Genomic DNA, 20,574 nt, shown 5'->3' with positions numbered 1-20,574 from the left:
TTTCATTTCCATTTGAACTTCTTACCCCCTTTCTTCCTGACTTGATAACATAAATGTTTATGTTTCAAATCCTTAAAGCGTGTGCTCTGAGAAAATTTGGGATTGACTGCTTGTCTTTAAATTTAGGAAGCTGAAGAAAGTGAGGGCTCTGGCTCATCAGATGAAGAGGAAGAGTGGAGAAGTGACAAGAAAAGCAACAGTAACAGTTCTAGGTAAAAGGGAACAAACATCCCAGATTTTACTTGGTGATGAGCTTTACTTGAATTTTGGCAACTTCAGAGTTGTACAGAAGCTCTGGTGTGCCTGAGATGTGATTACAGTCTGTATTAGAATTCCTGTACTTTACTGACACACTGAATTGTTATTTATGGTTCCATTTCACCAAATAATTTCTGTCTTTTAATGTCGTTTCAAATCCCTCTGGTTGTTTTACTAGATGACAAGGAGAGAGAAAATAGCCTGGAACACTTTTATACTGTGTTATGTTCTGTTGGGGTTTTTGAGGTGTGAGCGATTTTGTTTGGGTTTGGGGTTTTTTTGTTTGTATAGGTTTATTTATTTGAATAATACAACAGCAGTCAATTCCTTGATCTACAAAATGTATTTGGAAAAAATCTTAATTTTTATAAGGTTCTAGTTTTATGCAGAACTGAAGTTGTAGATAACTTTTTAATCACTCCGTTTTGGCTTTTTAGGATATTTTTTTTTAGAACTCTGTTGTAGTAGAACCTAAAAATGCTGAGAGAGAGAAAAAGCAGATGTGCTACTGTGAGTTGTGTGTAACTGTAAAGAATTCAAGTAGTGTTTGTCTACTGTGTTCTTTAGGGAGGGCTCCTAACTAGTCCAGAACTTCATTGCACAACTTTATTGAATAAAATGTCTGATTTTAGAAATCACCAGACTTCAGTTTCTTTAAAAACTGTGCTTTGAATTCCCAGTGTTCCCCAAAAAAAAAAAATCACGTTAAAACTTAAAATCATGACAAGGTCAAAGGAATTGTAGTGCTTTTGATGCTGCTTTCAACAGCAATTTTTATCTGCTGGAAATAGTGACCTCTTGGTTCTGTGTTTGTGTTTCCCTGGCCCCTTGGGCAGCGATTCCTCGAGCAGATATTCCGACTGGATCGCGGACGCCGGGATCAACCTGCAGCCCCCCGTGCGGACCTCGCGGCGCAAAGTGCTCAGGTACTGCAGCACCTCGGAGGATGAGGTGTCAACAGAGAAATCATCCCCTCCCAAGAGAAGAAGGAGGAAAAGGAGAAAAAAACCCAAACCAAAAAGGCAGGAGGAGGTATAAATTTCATTGCTTCTACTCTGCCTTCAAGTGGTTTCTCTCTCAGGTTTTTAGGCCTCCTCAGTGGAAACTGTTAAAGTTGTTTTGTTGGGATTAGAGAGGAATGTTGGTGTCACTCCACACAGTTATGTGGAATTGGTTTGAGGCCATCCCAGATGTGAGGCATCTGCTGATTTCTAGGGAAGAATCAGCATTCCAAGTGAAGCTACTTTCGCTTTCCACATAAAAAGGGTTCTCAAGGTTGCTGGGATTAAAAGGGAAATGTGTTTATTAAATATCTGTACAGAATGTCAGACTCTCACAAGGGCATGGAGTGATAGGACAAGGGGGAATGGCTTCAAACTGACAAAGAGTAGAGTTAGATGGGAAATTAGGAAGGAATTCTTCCCTCTGAGGGTGGGGAGGCCCTGGCCCAGGTTGCCCAGAGAAGCTGTGGCTGCCCCTGGATCCCTGGAAGTGTCCAAGGCCAGGTTGGACGGGGCTTGGAGCAACTTGGGCTAGTGGAAGGTGTCCCTGCAAGGGTTTGGAATGAGATGATCCTTAAGGTCCCTTCCAACTCAAACCATTCCATGACTCTGTGGCTACAACCCTGTCAAACTGTTTTAAGGGACAGTCACTGTATAGTTGATGCCCATTTATACTTAGGTTGAATTTTTAATTTTTTATTATTTTATTTATTAGTTACAAGAATTTTTCAAAAATTGTTTAGTGAATTCAAACAATTACCCTTTTTTAAGTTACAATAACTACTATTTGTTATTTTCTACCATAAAGGAGCAAGCAAATTGTTTTTTTGAGGCAATTTTGATATGTTTTTGCCATGTTTTTCTCTCCATCATTCCACTTTCTTCCGAGTAACCTCAAATAGTTTCTTACAGCTTGATAAATTTTTTAATAAGTTGTTGTGTGCCAAATTAAAATGTAATGAGTTGAATTTGTGTCTGTTGTGTCTAATTCTGTGAAGGCTGATGCTGCAACACAACCATTAAACATGGAATTGTCCCATGACTGGCACCCTCCAGTGTGGATAACAGACACAGCCCTTCGGAGATCCCCCTTTGTCCCTCAGATGGGTGACGAGGTAGGAACACTGATTAAAACCTTCCAGTGCTTCTGTGATTACCCTGATTACTAAATACAGGAAAACATTGACTGTTTGGGGTTTGCTGGGCTTTGTTTTAGGTGATATATTTCCGACAAGGGCACGAAGCTTACATTGAAGAAGTGAGAAGAAATAACATTTACGAACTGAATCCACACAAGGAGCCGTGGAGGAAAGTAGTGCTTAGGGTAAGTCTGCACTGAGGAGTCTGTGGGTTCAATATCAGTCATCTGTGACTGAAGAGTTTCATTACAGTGTTTGTAAAACAACAGGGGGAAAGTGTCTTCAGTTCCCAGAATGTCTTCAGAGTTCCCTGTGGGAAGCCCAGATTAAATCCCTGTGTTAACAGTGTCGGGTTTGAGAGGCTGTCATTGAAATCTCCGATCTAGTTTCAATATTCAGAGGTTTTTGCCCGCAGTGCAGTTGTTTAACTGATGTTAAACTGACAATTCTCTCCGTGGTCCCTGGGGTGAAACTTCCTGAAGCTGTTTGTTCTCCCCTGTAGGATCAGGAATTGGTAAAAATTGTTGGAATTAGGTACGAAGTTGGCCCTCCCACGCTGTGCTGCCTCAAGCTCGCCTTTATAGACCACGCCACTGGCAAGCACACAGACAAATCGTTTTCCATCAGGTATGTGCATCTCTGCTTTTCTGAGAAGTATTTAAAAATGTGCTTCTGTTGAATCTTCCTCCTAAAGCCCTGAGGAACAAGTGAAATAGGGGATTTTTTTTTCCCCTGTAGGTACCACGACATGCCAGATGTTATCGACTTCCTTATCTTACGGCAGTTCTACGACGAAGCCCGGCAGAGGAACTGGCAGGCCTGTAAGTGTGTTTGCTGGGTGTTTGACTGAGCAGTTTTGAAATCACAAATCTGTCCTTGGCTAATTCCTGCTTGTCTGTAGGTTCAGAGGGTTCCCTAGTAGGTAAGAATTAGAAATTCGAGCCTTGGAGCTTAATAGGGTCGTCAAAACATCTCTTGAGATCTCATCTCTTTTTTTTATGCTGGTGGGTTTAGAACTTTAATTACAAAAAGAAATCAAGAAATGACATTTATCAGCAGTTTTTCCAATTCCCTGTAGAAGAGAAGTGGTTAAATAACTTCCCTTAGCAGAATATGTGAGCAGAGTGTTGTGCTGTAGCCGACAGGTTCCGCTCCATCATTGATGATGCCTGGTGGTTTGGGACAGTGTTGGGACAAGAACCTTACCAGCCTCAGTACCCAGACAGTCACTTCCAGTGCTACAGTGTTAAGTAAGTACAACATTTTACCCTTCTGTTGTTGGTGGTGTGGGTTGCCTCTCACACAGCTGCCTTTATTAGTGTGAGAATGTATAAATTGCTCAATTAAATAATTTTCCTGGTTTTATTGTCACTTAATGGTTTTAAGTTGCTAATGTAGTAAGAATATGTAAGAACTTGTGGCAACTTGTTAATGGATAGGAGTTGTTGACCTCTTCACATTTTCTGTAATGACTAAGGCTGGATCTCTTTCATGAACCAAACAATGCAATTTTTGGTGAACATTAATTATTAGTCTTCATTGATAACTGGATTTGGATGGGAGATGCTGAATCTCTGCTGTGGTTGCTGACATCATGGTCCTTATGCTTCCAGTCCTCACACTTCTGTCTGTCACATTGTGCACCCTTTTCCATATCAACAAGGAGGCCTTCACACAGAGGGGAAGATCAACAAAGATGTTTCTGGACCTCAGTGTTCAGAACCAGAACATCATCCTTGTCCTGCCCTGTCCAAGCTGTGTGGAACAGAAACACAGAATGGTTTGGGTTGGAAGGGACCTTAAAGATCATCTCATTCCACCCCCTGCCATGGGCAGGGACACCTTCCACCAGCCCAGGTTGTTCCAAGCCCCATCCAGCCTGGCCTTGGACACTTCCAGGGATCCAGAGGCAGCCACAGCTTCTCTGGGCAACCTGGGCCAGGACTTCACCACCCTCAGAGGGAAGAATTCCTTCCTAATTTCCCATCTAACCCTGCTCTCTGTCAGTCTGAAACCATTCCCCCTTGTCCTGTCAGTACCTGCCCTTGTGAAAAATCCCTCTCCAGCTCTCTTGTAAGTTCCCACTGGGCACTGGAAGGGTAATCCTGGGATTTTGCCTGCTTTGGATCCCCCCAGTGAGGGATGACTGTAAGGAGAATAAACAGTGAATACTTATTATTCCTATTTTTACCATGCCCAGGGATTGTTCCCATATCTTTTAAAGTAAATTTAATATTCAGATTTTCATTGTTGAAGGGCTTTTTAATTTATTTTTTTTTTGCTTTTGAACTTGTTGCTCAGCACAAAGAGAGGAAACATTTATAGGTAATAGGCAATTCTGTGAGACTGCCAAGATTGTGTTACATATTTTGGTTCCTTGTCTCATCTGCTTTCCTTGTCTTCTATCCCATTGATTTTCCTTGCTGGGAAGGTGGAATTAACTCCCAGATTGAAGTTCTTGCCTGTTCTGTTACTTCCCATATCTGTACATCTCATCATTTATGTTGTTATGTACCACAGTTGTTCCTTAAGAGCAAGTATAGATGGATTTGATTGTTTTCCTGCCCAGTTCAAAATCAAGTTTCCAGTTATGAAACAGAGCCTGGAGCCAATTTCCTGAGCTTCTTTCTTCTGTGAGAGCTAAAGGATATTTCAGTATTTTAATCTACCAGCCTTTAGCAGAGCAGAGCTTAATAATTGAACAGGGAAGGAATGCTGTGCTCCCCAAAGACCACTTTCCAAAGGGATCTGTTCCAGGATCTGTGCTGCCTTTGGAGAGAATGTGACTGTTCTAACTGGTCTCACAAACAGCTCTTCTAGAGGAGAATCCTAAGATATGTATATAAAAATATCAGGTGTATTTGGGTTTTGTGACTTACTCCTTTTGTCACACACTCAGTAATCTCAAATTATCACCATTGCTGTTGTATGGATAAGAAATAAATTGAAGATAAACTGAATTTTTTGTTATTTTATTGACCAGATAATAATAGGTTTGTGTAAAGCAGCTTGATATGTTAAGTTACATTAATTGAATAAACAGAGCTTAAGCAGAACTAAGTGGGGCTTAAGCTGTGCTAAACTATGTTGATAAAGTCTTACATGCAAGATTATGGAGTAGTTTATCCATTTGGGAACATCAGCAACTTCTGAAATATTGTACAGTAGCTGGGGAGGAGAACTGAACTGATGAACCTTCAGAGATCAAACAGGCTGAACGTGATGCATCCAAGTTTTCCTAAGTCATTGGATAATCCAAAACAATGGAGAGATGCTGTTGCCTGAGCAGAGGTTTAATTACAAAATACTCTGAGTATGGTCACTTCAATTTCCAGTTAGTTTGAAATAAATACACAGGAGGTTTTAGACCAAATATCTGAGTTTATTAAGGCATCAGAATTCGATGGCATTCACCCAGGAATTTGGAAATCTCTGCCAGGAAGCTGCTGGCAAAGCTCAGGAGGGAAAATGGTGAACTGTAGATTGATACATTTATTTCTGGTAGGTGCTGATAATAAAGAATAATATATGTGTATATATATATATATATAAAAGCTGTTAGAGAAACTAAACTGACAGGATTGGAGCAAATACATTTCCATAGGAGGCTGTGAGAGCAATATCAGCAGGTTCAAAAAGATACTGGACAAAAATAAGCAGATAGTAAAGGAAATAGGTTGGGATGTGTTCACAGCCATTCCTGGAGGAATACAGGGCTCAGGAATGCTGGGATGATGAGCACAGTGGGCTTGTACCAGGATCATGTGGACTGCAAACAGCATCTTCCATTTGCAGCTTCAAGGACACAAATTACTGGTGTAGTTGGACCAGCTGATCCAGTCAGACATTCCTTATGTTTGAAGTACCAAAATTTAGTGGTATTTTAGGTGTTGGAATTGGAGGGGTCTCAGACTGATGTTCATACTTGACATTTAAGTGTCAGAGTGAACATACAGGTATATCAATCTCACTTGTCTGTTTTTGCTACACTTAGACCTTAATTAACTTCAGTTTCTTCAGTTTATATTTCTTTTCTTTGGTTTAATATGATCTGCCTTATAAAATGAAATGTTAATATGGGAGATACCTCACTTACTGTTCTCATTCTGACACATTCCATGGACTTGCCCAACTCTTGTTGTGGTCAGCAGAAAAATCCTCCCCTGTGGTTTTTCCTCAAATCCTCCCCTTGATGTTGTTATCTCACTTTTCCAGGTGTGCAGCTTCTTTTTCTTCCTAAGCTTCTTGATACAGGCTTTGTAAAATTGATTTGTAAATTGGGTAGGTTGCATACAGCCAAAATCAGGACAGTTTTAACTCGAAAAATGTTTCCTTTTTGCTGTTTTGTTTACATGCAAGTTTATACAATATATTTTGCCAATACCTAAAAATAGCTGTAGTTTAAATGTTCTTATAGCTGTGATTGAAATGTGCTTGGAGGGAATACATCTGAGCCAAGATAACTTGAAATTATTATTATTTTATTTTACTTTTTCTGTGGTGAATCAGATGGGACAATGGTGAAATTGAAAAGCTGAGCCCCTGGGACATGGAACCAGTTCCTGATAATGGTAGGTAGAAACCTGTTAATAAATTGCTTTAATGTGCTTCTCCCTCTTTCCAGTTTTTTTGTTTTGTTCAGGTACTGGACCTGAGGTGATTCTCTCTTTGTATGAGTTCTTAAAGACAGTCTTGATTCAGATTTAGTGAAATAACTTCAGTATATTTATATTTTTCCCCTTGCATCCTCCAGGGCAATTTTGAAGGAAGTACTTTAAATGTTTGGAGAAAGTTTGGGAGTTATTGAGAGAATAGTTACTGAATAAACTGTAAAAAAAGACCATAAATCTAATTTATTAATAACCTTTGCTGAGTGTTTCCCAGACATCTGAAAGGCTTATATTTCTTCTTAAATCTGAATATGTTGCACACAGGAGGATGTTCTCTGTAATCTGTGTCCATCACTTTACCACAGGAAAACAGGGAAAGGACACACAGGAATAAAAAAAAAAGCTAAATGGTGATGTGTCTTTGATGGATAAGGTCAAAAAAATTGGGAATAACATCCTCTGAACAGGTCATGGATAAGGACCACAGCAACCACTTGTCTGCAGGAAGAACAAAAATTGTCTAAGGAGAATCCAGAACTCCTTGTTTTCCTTCTTTCCAGGCAGAAAACAACACTGTGTAGGGCAGTGAAGCTGTTAGACACACTTAGTGCATTTACAGAACCATTATTATGTTAACAATGTAGTGTAAAAAGGGGTTTAAACCCCTTCTCCTTGGCTTTCCCTTCCTTGTTTTTCCATCTGACTTACAGATCAGATGGAAACTGTACCTTGGATTTACCACTCTTCTCCCAAAATATTTCTTCTCCATTCAGTTTGCTAAGATGGAAGTGTGGGACAACAGCAGCACTGAGGGTGCTAATAATTTGGGGGTTTTTTTGGATCCTGCCAACATAAGTTTTGTCTCATGGTTATCAAGACAAACATTCAGATGTGTCTTGAAGAACTGCTTCATGTTTAGTGTTGTGTAAGTGGATAACAAACACTTGAAGGCTCTGTCAGTGCAATAATGAACAGAGAACTAGAAATTATTTGAGTTATTAAGACTAACCCTCTTCAGCTGAAGGGAAAAAAAATAGTACTTTTGGTACATTAAAACTTGAATTTTTCTCTGCATTAGTTGTAGCTGAAATGTATTTTAGTCTTGATATACAGCATATTCATGGATTACAGTCATCCTGACACTGCCAAGGAGCCTTTTCCTTCCTTGCCTTCATTTTCCATGGACAGACTCTCCATGCTCATGGAAGTGCTGTTTATATCCAACTCTAAGCCAGCATTCTTTGTTGCTTTGAAATCTGCCATGCTGGAAACAAATATTTTTAAATTGTCAGAAGATCACAGTCACAAGGGTGTCACAAGGTCTAACCTGCAGCTGTTTAAAGGTTTGTGGCACAAACTGGCTCATGACATTGTGATCCTGTGAAGTTTAGGATGTGCATCTAAAAAACGATAAACAGCCCTTCTGAGTCAAATCCTCTGTTAAGTCTTGTGCTTAGAAGAAGGGGAGGAAAGAGTTTTCTGGAAGTTCAGAACTGCAGAAGGAGAGAACAAAGGATATTTTGCTGTTACATACATTTTGTGTAATCTTTTCCCCATAGTTTTATCATCAGACTCCATTTCAAGGCAAGATTGATTTTTTTTTTGTCCTTTACAAGCCCATGATTAATAATTGTGAGTACTACACAATTTGCTGTGTATTCTCACTCCTTCCCCTCTCTGCTGTGTCTCTTCAGTTGATCAGCCTGAAGAATTAGGGGGCAGTGTCTCTGTGACCCCAGAAGAGGTGGAGAGGCTCCTGTACAAACCCCAGGAAGGGGAGTGGGGGATGAAATCTCGTGATGAAGCCTGTGAACGGATTATCAGTGGTATTGATCAGCTTATGACTCTTGGTGAGCATGGAATCCAAGCTTTAGGTAGTTTGCTCCTAAGCTTGATTTATAAAGAGCCCTGGGATATCCAGGGCATCCCCATTCCCTGGGATAAAGTACTGTAAATGTTCATATGTTTTTATGTGGTTCAACCTGGAGGAGACTTGAGGGGAGAGCACATTGCAGTCACAACTTGAGGGGCAGGCACTGAGCTCTGCTCTGGGGGGGACCAGGGACAGGACCCAGGGAATGGCCTGAAGTTGTGTCAGGGCAGGCTCAGGGTGGATCTCAGGACAAGGTTCTTCCCCCAGAGGGTGCTGGGCACTGACCAGGCTCCCCAGGGCAGTGGGCACAGCCCCAAGGCTGCCAGAGCTCCAGGAGAATTTGGATGATACTCTCAGGCACATGGTGGGATTCTTGAGGATCTTGACCTGCAGGGGTTGGACTCTGATCCTTGTGGGTCACTTCCAGCTGAGCACATTCTATGGTAATTTTATAAGTCATTGATTTTATCAAGAATTATACATGAAAACTGAACACCTGCCTCAATTGTCATCTGCCTACGAGCTTTGCAGCAGGATCATGGAATGGCCTGGACTGGAAGGGACCTTAAAGATCATCCAGTTCCAACCCCCTGCAAGAAAACCAAACCCTACAGAAATCCTGTCTAAAGGATTTCATGTTAAAACTGTAACCTTCATTTACCAATTCAGAATGCAAATGCAAATTATGGCAGTTCATAGAATCACAGGATGGTTTGGGTTGGAAGGGACCTTTAAGATCATCCGGTGCCACCCCCCTGCCATGGGCAGGGACACCTTCCACTAGCCCAGGTTGCTCCAAGCCCCATCCAGCCTGGCTTTGGACACTTCCAGGGATCCAGGGGCAGCCACAGCTTCTCTGGGCACCCTCACAGGGAAGAATTTCTTCCCCATATCCCATCTAACCCTACTCTTTGTCAGTTTGAAGCCATTCCCCCTTGTCCTGTCACTCCTTGTAAATAGTCCCTGTCCACGTTTCCTGTGGGCTCCCCTCAGGTACTGGAAGGCTGCAGTTCAAACAGTTAAATCTTGCTGTTGTTGCTGTTTCTTCCCAGACATTTCAGCACCTTTCTCTGGCCCTGTTGACCTGTGCACATACCCCAAATACTGCACAGTGATTGCTTATCCCACAGACCTCAACACCATCAGGACCAGGCTGGCCAACAGGTTCTACAGGTCAGTGCTTCCAGGGGAACATGGGAGAAGGTCATATTGGGACTGTTTTCAGACTTACAATGAACACTGACATTTATTCTCTGAGAAATTTGCTCTTTGAAATCACCAGATATTTAAAAAAAAAAAACCCTGAAGTTACTTCAGTCCTAAAGGCAATTCGGGTTTTGAAGTGCTGGACTTCAGTTACTTTGAATTTAAAGAGGTTTAAGCCCTTAAGCTCTTAAATTACTTTAAGAAATGGGCTTAAACACAGAGGTGAAATGTTAAATATTATCACCAGCATTTCAAGTGATAAAGAAGAGAAGGAGGGGAGAGTGTATTGATGATAAAGTTCTGATTTGCTGGATGTGCTGGGTGTCTATAGCTCTAAAATAATGTTAAATATATTTTCCATCTGGACCTGCATTCAACGTGTCTGTAAATAGAGTGAAGAGTCATTAATAGTGGTTTTCCTCCTCTGTAAGATGGAAACAATGTCTTGGGAAATAATTTGAAATTCTGTAGTTGAAGAATTGCCAACTATAAGGAATTAGAGAAATTAGTTATAGAAATGAAATGACATGTTTGTGGGAGCTCATTTCTACCAAGTTATAGTTTTAATTTGTAGCAGTTTCTCACATCTGTCATTTTACAGAGGGCACTGCTTTGCCTGGTGGCCTCAAAGCAAGGTCTGTGAGGGAAGACAGAAAGGAACCTTGTAGCTATCTTTAAAAATTTAATTAGACAAAGCTGCTTTTCACTTTTCTTTTAATTGCTTGTGCCTTGTATTTATTATTAAAAATTCTTCAAATACAACACAACTTGTGTTCCATTTGTCAGGGCTTTGTGGAAGCACCTTCTAATGTTTCCAGAAGAAATGTGATAATTTACAGTGGTTAAATAGTACTTCCCCCTCCCCCCCCCTTTTGGTTCAGGTGAAATGTAAGCTTTTTAAAAAATCTTTTTTAAGATGCCAAGGAATCCACAATCCTCAGGATTATTTCAGTGGTAATTTATGATTTACTGGTAACAAATGCTAGTGCTTATTACGTGACTTTGTATGAATTTATATCCAAAGGATAAATTATCAATAACAGTTTGGAAACCAAATCATTCAATATGTGCACTGCTGGTTTTGCTTCCTTGCATTTTCCATGTGAATGAAAAGTTTGAGACTGATCTAATGAGACACAAAACAAAGGGCATCTAAATGTAACGTGGCCAGAAAATTACTAAGATGCAGCTTTTGCTGGTGTTTTAAGCTTTTCTTTAGTTTTAAAGGTGCAGTGTTTTCTGATTTGAAGGAGAATCTCAGCTTTGGTTTGGGAAGTCAGATACATTGAAAGCAATGCCAGAACCTTCAATGAACCTGGGAGTGCCATTGCCAGAGCTGCAAAAAAGATCACTACCCAGCTCTTAAAGTTCATCAAGTAAGTGGCATTTTAATCTAAATAATGTTGGAACCCTCATGCTCTTCAACAGTGGGAGAGTATAAGCAGCTTAATATCCCCTTGCTGTGAGTCCTGGTTTTGCTTGTTTCTCAGTGCACTGCAAGGACAGGTGTATAATTCTCTCTGAATCTTATTTTAAATACTGAGATGTTCAACTTTGAGGCATTTTAACTTGTTTTCCCTGGTATTTATAGTATTTATAGTACCAAAATATTGCTTCATATTGAGGCTGTTGAGTAGTTCAACCCATAAAGTAAGTTGTAGTAACAGCTGCCCTTGTATGACAAGGAATGATAACGCTCCTCGAGGTGATGTGGTCAAAGAGGCTTTATTTCAAAATTCCCACTCCTTATATCCCTGTTTACCATGTGACTTCTCCAGCCAATAGTTATCTGTGACCTGAGGGTGCTCTCTCGGGCCCACTGCCCTGGCACATCCCCTGTGCCCTCAGACATGCTCCCTACAGTAAGTTTTGTGCTGCCATGGGTAGGAGTTCCAGTTGCAGGAACTCACTTAATAAACCACTTGAGAGGTTTATTTTGAAAGAAATTTCTATATTAATTCTTAGTTACTGTCTCCCCTTTTACAAGTAACTCTTGATTTTGGTTGAGTTTAGGGAACAACAGCCCTGCTTTTGCTCTTCCAGTAACAGAGATTTAATTGCATTGCAGTGATCAGGACTGTACAAACATTTTTGAGCTCTGTAGCACTACAGATGATGAACAAGACTGTCATGATGCTGATCTGGTAAGCTTTTTTATTTGGGTGGATAATTCCAATAATTTATGTAAGAAAAGACCACCAGCCTTCAGATGTTTTTGAACTATTTGCTAATACGAACATGGAATATATTATGAATTTTTTATTATGTTTATTATCAGTGCATTGAATTACTGATAATATTTAGTCCCTGAGGTTCAAAGCTGCTGGGTGTATCTTGTTGCAGCTCCTGGTGGTGGTCTTTCCCTTGTAATAAGGACAAGAGTTGGAGTCAGGAATTTTCACTGGTGGGATCAAAGATATTGCTTTCCAAGTCCCTCAAATGCTGTGCTGTATTTTTTCATGCTCATGTTCTGTCTTGCTGAGAGACTTGAGAATAAAACTCCATTTTTACCACAATATCAATGTAATGACACTTTGAGCACATATCACCTGTTTTTTTCATCCATCATTTTGAAGAGGATTGGTTTTATTTTGTGCAGGACGACGAAAAATGTGTTCCAAGAACATCCTATAGGAGGAGAAAAGTGAGTTGGCTGATCTTTACCAAAATTCTGTGGGAGGGATGTTTGCTTTTACAACAATCACAGAGCAGAATTTTCCTGATGGATTTAAAGGAAGGAAAAGCTTTGCTTAAATAGGTCCTTGCTGTTTTAATGCTTCTATACTCATTCTGTATAGTTGTGTGGGAAAATATTATTTACAAGTTTGATACCAGTGAAGAGTTTTCAGTTATCTGCCTGATGCTGAAATAAAATCATTATTCCCTGAACATGCTTGGAAAAAGTACTTTGAGTGAAGGATATTATTCAAATCTTTTGAAAATAATATGTATTAGGAGGTATGAGGTTTGTGTCTCAGTATTCAAAATTTTTAAATAGAGTAAAAGAAAATAGTATAATTTGCTAGATTTTCTTAATAATTTATAATATAAATTTATAATAAAATTTACAGTTTTACTACTAAATATCAGGAGTGTACTTTTTGTTATAAAACAGTGTTTGGAAGTGCATTTTTCTGCCACAAAAATAATTGCAGAGGGGGATTATCGAGTTGAATTTTTTCTTGCTGTATTTCAGTAATGCTTTTCCTGATTTTTTTTTTCCTAAGGGACGAGGCTTAAAAAAAGGGAAAAGTGTGAAAGGTGGCTATGATGAGAACTGTTGGAAGAAGCAGTGCATGGAGCTGGTGAATTTAATTTTCCAGTGTGAAGATTCAGAACCTTTCAGGCAGCCTGTTGACTTGGATCAATATCCTGTAAGTTGTTCTTGATAACCTTCTCAGAGTCTTTTTTTTTTCCCACTTGCTTTCATAGGGAAATAATTTTAGATAAATTTATATTTTCTTAGTTAAAAGTATTTTATTGAGGGATAATCTACAAAAACCAGTCGATTGAGCCTGAGCTCAAATTGATTTGTTCCTTCTCTTTCTTTTAGTTGTTCGTGGTATTCTCTCTAACTTTTCAGTCCCTTTTTTTTGTCTAAAAACCCAACTAACTTAATTTAAAGGAAAAAAAACTTCTTTACAAGTGTGTAACTGTTTTCCTGTGGTCTTCTCATTTGGAGTTTGAGTCTCACTTCAGGTTTTAAAAACATCTTAAAGTTCTCTAAAACACGTTAACAGGAGAGAAAAGAAGATTGAGGGGGTTTGATTTAGGGGGTTTTTTTGTTGTTTTTTTACCCCAAATCAGTTGTTTCTTATAATAAAATCCACGGGATAATGAAGAGGAGACTTTAAATCAAGTAGTGTCAGCAAAAATGTTACTTTCTGCTGTGGCAGGTGCTTGTTTTTCACTGCTGGTTAAAATAATCTGTGTCATTTTTAGGTGAAAATAATCTGGGTCATTTTAGCTGCCCTCAAATTACAGAAATAAAACTCAAAAGTGTTGTTTTTTTCCTTCACAGAATCCTTTTTTTTTTTTTCCCTGTGTTTTATCCAGGATTACAGAAACATTATAGACACTCCAATGGACTTTGGTACAGTGAAAGAAACTCTGGAAGCTGGGAATTATGACACTCCAATGGAACTGTGCAAGGATATAAGGCTGATATTTAGTAATGCAAAATCTTATACTCCAAACAAAAAATCAAAGGTAGCTGTAAATATTTTGGGGGGGTTGTGAATGTCTTAATGAAACGAGGTATTATTTTGGAATGTTACATGGGGCTGCATGTGCTTTTTCTACTCCTTTTTCTGTAGAGTTTTTAATTTTAGAGCTGTTATTCTTGGATAAAAGGATTTGGTTTTAATATGAGCCCCTTCCTTACCTAGATTTACAGTATGACCTTGAGATTGTCAGCACTGTTTGAAGAGAAAATAAGAAGAATTGTTTCAGATTTCAAAAATGGGCAGAAACAGAACGAAAAGCTCCGAAGGAACCAGAGGTACACCAGGAGATTCAATAATCAGAGCTCAGTGCAGCAGCCCAGCAAAATGCTCAGGTAATCATTATCAAGATGTAGACACTAATATTAGTCTTGACTGTCACATTTAGTCTGTGAAGAGGGGAACAATTGGTTTATTAAATGGTTTGCAAACTCCTTGAGATTTTTTTTATAATTCTGTTGCGAAAAAATAGTGGGTTTCTTGTAGCATAAAACTGTCTGTGAAAAACAGCAAAGGGACAGAAGAGTAGGAAAGGTTGGAGGTTCACTTTTGGGTTTTTTTTGGATATTTGAGTCAGGGAGTCAATATTTAATTTGACTGAAATAACGAGGATTGAAACAGTAAGATTGCATATATTACATATTTTATCATGTCCAGAGTAAAGTCAGTCCTGTGGAATTTATGGAAGTTGTCACTTGCTGTAGCATTCATTTGGCAGCTGGATTTGCCTTTTCTCTTCTGAAGGCAAACAAGCTTTTGGCACAATTGCTGTTAGACATAGTTAACTCATATTCTTGATTTATATGTGGGATGAAGTGGGACAAAATACAAAAACTAAACGTGGTAAATTATTAAAACTGAGCTACTCCCTTTCTGCTGCTGTCCAGTCTTTCTTCTGTGGCAGTGAAAGCGTAGGAATAAGAGTTTTAAGATAAAAAAATAAATCTAATTTCAGGGGATTGCTTTTACATTTTCAGATAAAGAAGCACACACCAAGGTAGGCAGAAATTGTGCTTTGAAACTGCCTGTCTGCTCATACCTGGAGAATTATGTGTGACTGTTTTGGGACTATCTGGGAGAGGGTTTGGATGGCAGAAAAAGCATTAGACACCTTGTGCCCCTGGGTGAATGTCTGGAAACCTTGCAGTGTATGGAACCAAGTGCCAAAATGGTTCTGAGTGTGAAAACAAGTGGCTGAATGTGACTGTGAACACAAGTGGCTGAGCAGGACTGAGGTGGCACTGGAATGTGTAGGAAGGAGGAATCGAATCAGTGAGTTTCTCTTTATTTTAGACAGTGAATTTTCTCTGAGGTTACACCTTCTGTGTGTCTTTGAAACTCAGTTTGTTGTGGAATAATGTTAGTTTTGCCTTGGTGTGAGGCTGGTGGGCAGTGAACCAGAGGCTGAGAATTCAAGAGGAATTTAGGCTGCTGTTTAAATTTCCTGGTGAACAGTAAGAGGACATTAATTGTCTGGAGGACACTCAGCATTACATTGCTCAGAGCAGAGAAAGAATGTCTCCTCCTGTACGACTTCACTAGGAGTGCAGACTTATTTTAATGAAAGTACTTAATGTTCAGCCTTGTCAGAGTTAAAATTGTCCCACTTTAGCTCATTACAAATGTAATTCCCCTTCCATAACCCTAAAATCCTGTGGTGTTCCATTAGCGACACGTTGTTAAAATACATAATTACCATTCTCTGTGACAGTTTTACAACCTGCATGGCTTTTCTTTCTTTCCTTCTTTCCCCCTTTCCCTAGAAATTCGAAGCAGAAACCATTGAAGTCTCAGGCAAAAGTTGAATCTGAGCAAGAAGATTCTTTCCCCCAACCTACCTCAAGCAGAGCCGCCTGTGTCACAAACCATAAACCGAACGCTGGGAGATACAACCAGAGTTCCTCCGGAGAATCCTCGGATTGTGTGGGCCTGGCAGCCTTTGAGAGGAATGGCAAAGCCAGAGCCACAACACTGACCAACTGTTCTGCGTTATCATCAGGTCAGGAACTTTGTAAATTTATAATATTTTAAACTTGTTTTAGTGAGAACCCCCCCCTGCGGAGCTGCTTCCAGCTCTGGGAGCCCCAGCACAGGAAGGACGTGGAGCTGCTGGAGAGAGTGCAGAGGAGGCCCCAAGAGGATCCCAGGGCTGGAGCAGCTCTGCTGGGAGGAAAGGCTGGGAGAGCTGGGATTGTTCAACCTGGAGAAGAGAAGCTTTGGGGTGACCTGATTGTGGCCTTGCAGGACCTGAAGGAGCTCCAGGAAAGATGGAGAGAGACTATTTCCAAGGGCTGGAGTGACAGGACAAGGGGGAATGGCTTCCAACTGACAGAGAGTAGGGTTAGATGGGATATTGGGAAGGAATTCTTGGCTGTGAGGGTGGGGAGGCCCTGGCCCAGGTTGCCCAGAGAAGCTGTGGCTGCCCCTGGATCCCTGGAAGTGTCCAAGGCCAGGTTGGATGGGGCTTGGAGCAACTCGGTCTAGTGGAAGGTGTCCCTGCCCATGGCAGGATTTGGAACTGGATGATCTTTAAGGTCCCTTCCAACCCAGACTGTTCTGTGGTTCTATGAACTGCCATAATTTGCATTCTGAATTGTTAAATGCAGTTTATATTTTTAACATGAAATCCTTTAGACAGGATTTCTGTATGCTTTAGTTTCTTTGTGTAATACAGAATTTTGTGTATTTTACTGAATTTTGGACACCTACTACATTATTTACTATGAATGTTATAAAAAAAATTGTGTACTAAACATAGGATTTTGCTTTAAAATCATGTAGAATACAGTCACTTAATATTTATTAATCAAGAAACCTATCAATAGGAAAGCATAGTATATTTGATAGATGGTACTATATAAGATAGAGGTTATATGCTCATATATATATATATATATATATAACATGAAAATTGGCATCCAAAATTAGAAAATTCCTGAAGTTCCCCAAGACATAAAAACCTTTTTGTCTTTCCCTTCTTCCCCTATGCTTCACCTTGATAAAAATTCAGCTTATTTCAAAGGATGCAAGTCCTGGTGAAACCTGTCAGAACATGTTTTGTGGTGGTGTTTTTTTTAACAAGCTTTTCTTTTAAATCTGTTGCTTGTTGTATTTTAATTGCAACTTAAACACAGGTTGAAGAAGCTTCCTGGCACTGCAGGAATATGGAGTGGGATATTTTGCAGAGCTCCCAATCTCATCCCTGTAAGACATTTCAGGCAGGATTGTGAATTTCAAGACAAAACCGCGAGGAAATATTGAAGATATCCTGAATCAGCAAAATGTAGCTCCTACACTGGAAGCCCTTTGGAATTCTAATTGCCAACTACTGTTTGGTTTGTTTTTTTTTTTTAACAGAAAGTGAAGGTTCAGTGGTCTCTTTATCTACTTCCTCTTCATCTTCATCCTCCACAAGCAGCTCAGAAGACAGCAAAGAATGTTCTGGGGCTGTCGTGTCCCCTCCTCTGCACAACGGGGTGTGCAGGAGGAAGGGCAGCGGTCGCAGGATAACCCGGAATCGAGCTGCTCAGAGAAAACAGACAGGTGAGGGCTGAGGGCTTTAGTGTCAAATCAAATACCACGAGTGTCTGTAAGTACATATATGTGTTATATATAAAAATAAGTGTAGTTAGTGTGTTTTTTTCAAATCGTTGTACAGGTAAGATGCTAATTTATTTACTGATGGCGGTTTCGAAGCTCTCAAATACTCCACTCAACTTTTAAAGTGTTGGGGTTTTTTTCAGTGCTTAGGGGAGAAGGGCAGAAACCAGGAGGGAATATCTTGAAACATTTTATATCTTAATGAAAAAGCAACAGTTTGTGAAGAAGTTCTAATTTTCACAAAAATAGAGTGAATCTGAAATTTGTGACAACAGAAACAGCTGACTGTTACCAGGAGTGTATTTTATTTATCATGTCTGTGGCTTGTGCCTGTCCTAGATTTGACAAGACTTCAGAAACTGCTGGTTTTATATTTAAGATTTTAATCTCTGCTTTCCTTTACAGGAACAGTTCTTCAGGAGAACGGGAACACAAGGAAAACTGTCAGGAAAAAGTTGTACGTAAGTAACTCTGAAAACACTTCCGTGGTGACATCTGACTCCCTCAGCAACAGCACTGGCAGACACAGGAAAACCCCACGGAGAAGTGCTGCTGTGGCTGCCAATAAATTAAGGCTGATGAGTGACGTGGAGGAAGAGGTTTCCAGCTCTGAAAGCATCGGAATTGGCTGCAGGAACAGGAAGCTGCCTCACCGGAACGCCTCGGCCGCCGCCCGGAGGATGCTGCTGGAGAGATCCGAGGATGACACAGGCTTGAAGTCAGAGAGTGAGAAAGAATTAGAAGAGCAGCTCACCAAGAGGAAAGCTCTTTCTCAGCCTGGTTCATCTGCTCCACGGAGGAAATTCGTGAGTGAATCCGAAAATGGGACTTCAGATTCCGAGCCGGACACGCAGACGTGCCAGAAAACCTGGCAAAGCAACGGCCACAAACAGTTCCGGGGCCCAGCCCGTCCTCTGTCTCCCAAAGGGAAAAGTCCCAGCCCAGACTCTTCAGAGGAGGACTCCAAAAGCCATAATTCCGAGGATGGGAGCAGTCAGAAAGGTTGTGACCAATCAACATCTGCACACAATAAACCTGCAGGGAGCAACTCCGAGGACGAGGCGGATTCCGAGTTGGATCGCTGGGAGGGCAGGAAAGCAGCTGGCAAGCAGCTCAATGCTTCTGGAAAAAAAGCAAAAGTCCTGAGTGATTTAGAGGACACAGCAGAATCTGAGACAGAAACCAGGGAGGAGTGGAAAAGTTTCCCCTCGGAGAACTTGGTGCCAACCAGGATTGCAGGGAGTTCCAAATCCGGGCCCTGTTCCAGCTTCCATCACTCCTCTGACACGGACTCTGAGGCTGATTCCAACAACAGCAATTACTGTGAAACTCTTTTGAAAGCAAGAAAGAGGAAGAGAAAAGGAAGACCAAAAATCATTAGAAAAGGTAAAATTTTAAAAGTTAATGCCTCTAACTCCTGATACTGAGGGATGAGAGAGAAAAATCTCTCTCTGTGACCTGCTCCTTGTTTGGAGAATTTCAGTAACCAGAACCTTCTGGTTTTGTAGTTTTCTTGTTTTCAGTTTGTGGGTAAAGATTATCTGAATTTCCTGTTAAAATTTTCTGTGCTGGCACTGATTTACAACAGTCATTTTCACTTTGAGTAACTTTAGTGATAGCTTTTCCAAACAGATTTGATTGAAAGGTGTTTTAATTATTCTCACATCCGTGGTGGGCACCAGAACCTGTCACTTGATTTGACTTCTGGATTTCAATCTGTCAGAGTCCTTAACACAGAGAGGCACTTTGCAAAGCAAGATTTATCATTTCACTTGTTTCAAAAAGCTAAATTCTTTGATTTTGGGGGGGTTTTTTTCCTCTAATTTTAATTTTGTCTGTCACTCAAATACTTGTGTGTGCTGTGATTTGGAGAGTTGGGGTTTGAGGGGCTTTTTTAAGATTATCACAACGATGCTGAAGTTTATTAAAACAGGTCCTGTACATTATGTGTCTCTGTTATTAGGGAATTAGTCCTGATTTGGAATTTGAAAGACTCTTCTGAGCTTGATGTTCAGGTCTCATCCTTCCAAACCTCTCACTGTGCCTTAAAAATCTTGATGAGAAAATCATTATCTCTGAAGATGAATCTAAAAATCTAAGCTGAATCTCTTCAGATGAATTTCCACAAGGAATGCTTATTTGTTTTTTACTATGATCTTAGTTTTTATATGTGCTAACCATACTGAAAATGTTTCTTGCTTTTTTATCATTAGCAATGGGAAAGGATCCAGCTGGAAAATAGGGAGGAGAAGAAAATTGGGGGGAGGGAAGTTTTTTAACAGCCTTACAAAATTGAAAAATCTTACTTGAATGTGCTTCCTATGTCAGATCTTCTCAGTCAAATATAAAACTGCTTTGGAGTTTTTTGGAGTCCTGTTCCATTACTTTGAGACTTAATACAGCAAAGAGGGAAGATATTTGTACATATCCTTGATTTAGTGAGAATTTATAGCTCTTGGTAACATTTCCATTCTCAAGCTTCTCTAGCACCTCATTTCAGGTACTGCTGGAGCATATCATGCTTTTATTTAAATACATATATAGGCATATTTGTGTTTATATAGTATCTGTTTTCAAATAAATGTGTATATTTTATACACATGTGAATGTATATATGTGTATATATATGTGTATATATGTATATATATGTGATTATATATGTAT

General features: G+C 39.9%; 1 protein-coding gene across 1 annotated transcript in view; it reads left to right on the top strand.

Moving 5' to 3' along the window:
* Positions 1-20,574, top strand: part of BRWD1 (bromodomain and WD repeat domain containing 1) — a 47,279-nt gene that overhangs the window by 21,135 nt on the left and 5,570 nt on the right. Inside the window, exons 22-40 of the mRNA XM_027634922.1 lie at positions 127-212; positions 1,095-1,290; positions 2,258-2,374; positions 2,476-2,583; positions 2,901-3,025; positions 3,137-3,219; positions 3,537-3,648; positions 6,908-6,969; positions 8,703-8,858; positions 9,934-10,054; positions 11,338-11,463; positions 12,156-12,231; positions 12,687-12,731; positions 13,315-13,461; positions 14,144-14,296; positions 14,476-14,645; positions 16,074-16,309; positions 17,668-17,853; positions 18,316-19,296. Of these exons, the coding sequence (XP_027490723.1) occupies positions 127-212; positions 1,095-1,290; positions 2,258-2,374; positions 2,476-2,583; positions 2,901-3,025; positions 3,137-3,219; positions 3,537-3,648; positions 6,908-6,969; positions 8,703-8,858; positions 9,934-10,054; positions 11,338-11,463; positions 12,156-12,231; positions 12,687-12,731; positions 13,315-13,461; positions 14,144-14,296; positions 14,476-14,645; positions 16,074-16,309; positions 17,668-17,853; positions 18,316-19,296 (3,286 nt within the window). The remainder of the gene's footprint in view (positions 1-126; positions 213-1,094; positions 1,291-2,257; positions 2,375-2,475; positions 2,584-2,900; positions 3,026-3,136; positions 3,220-3,536; positions 3,649-6,907; positions 6,970-8,702; positions 8,859-9,933; positions 10,055-11,337; positions 11,464-12,155; positions 12,232-12,686; positions 12,732-13,314; positions 13,462-14,143; positions 14,297-14,475; positions 14,646-16,073; positions 16,310-17,667; positions 17,854-18,315; positions 19,297-20,574) is intronic.

This window comes from Corapipo altera, unplaced genomic scaffold (genome assembly GCF_003945725.1).
Source record: "Corapipo altera isolate COAL_440 unplaced genomic scaffold, ASM394572v1 0, whole genome shotgun sequence".
NCBI classification, from domain to species: Eukaryota; Metazoa; Chordata; class Aves; order Passeriformes; family Pipridae; genus Corapipo; species Corapipo altera.
This window is presented reverse-complemented; position numbering and strand designations above follow the sequence as displayed.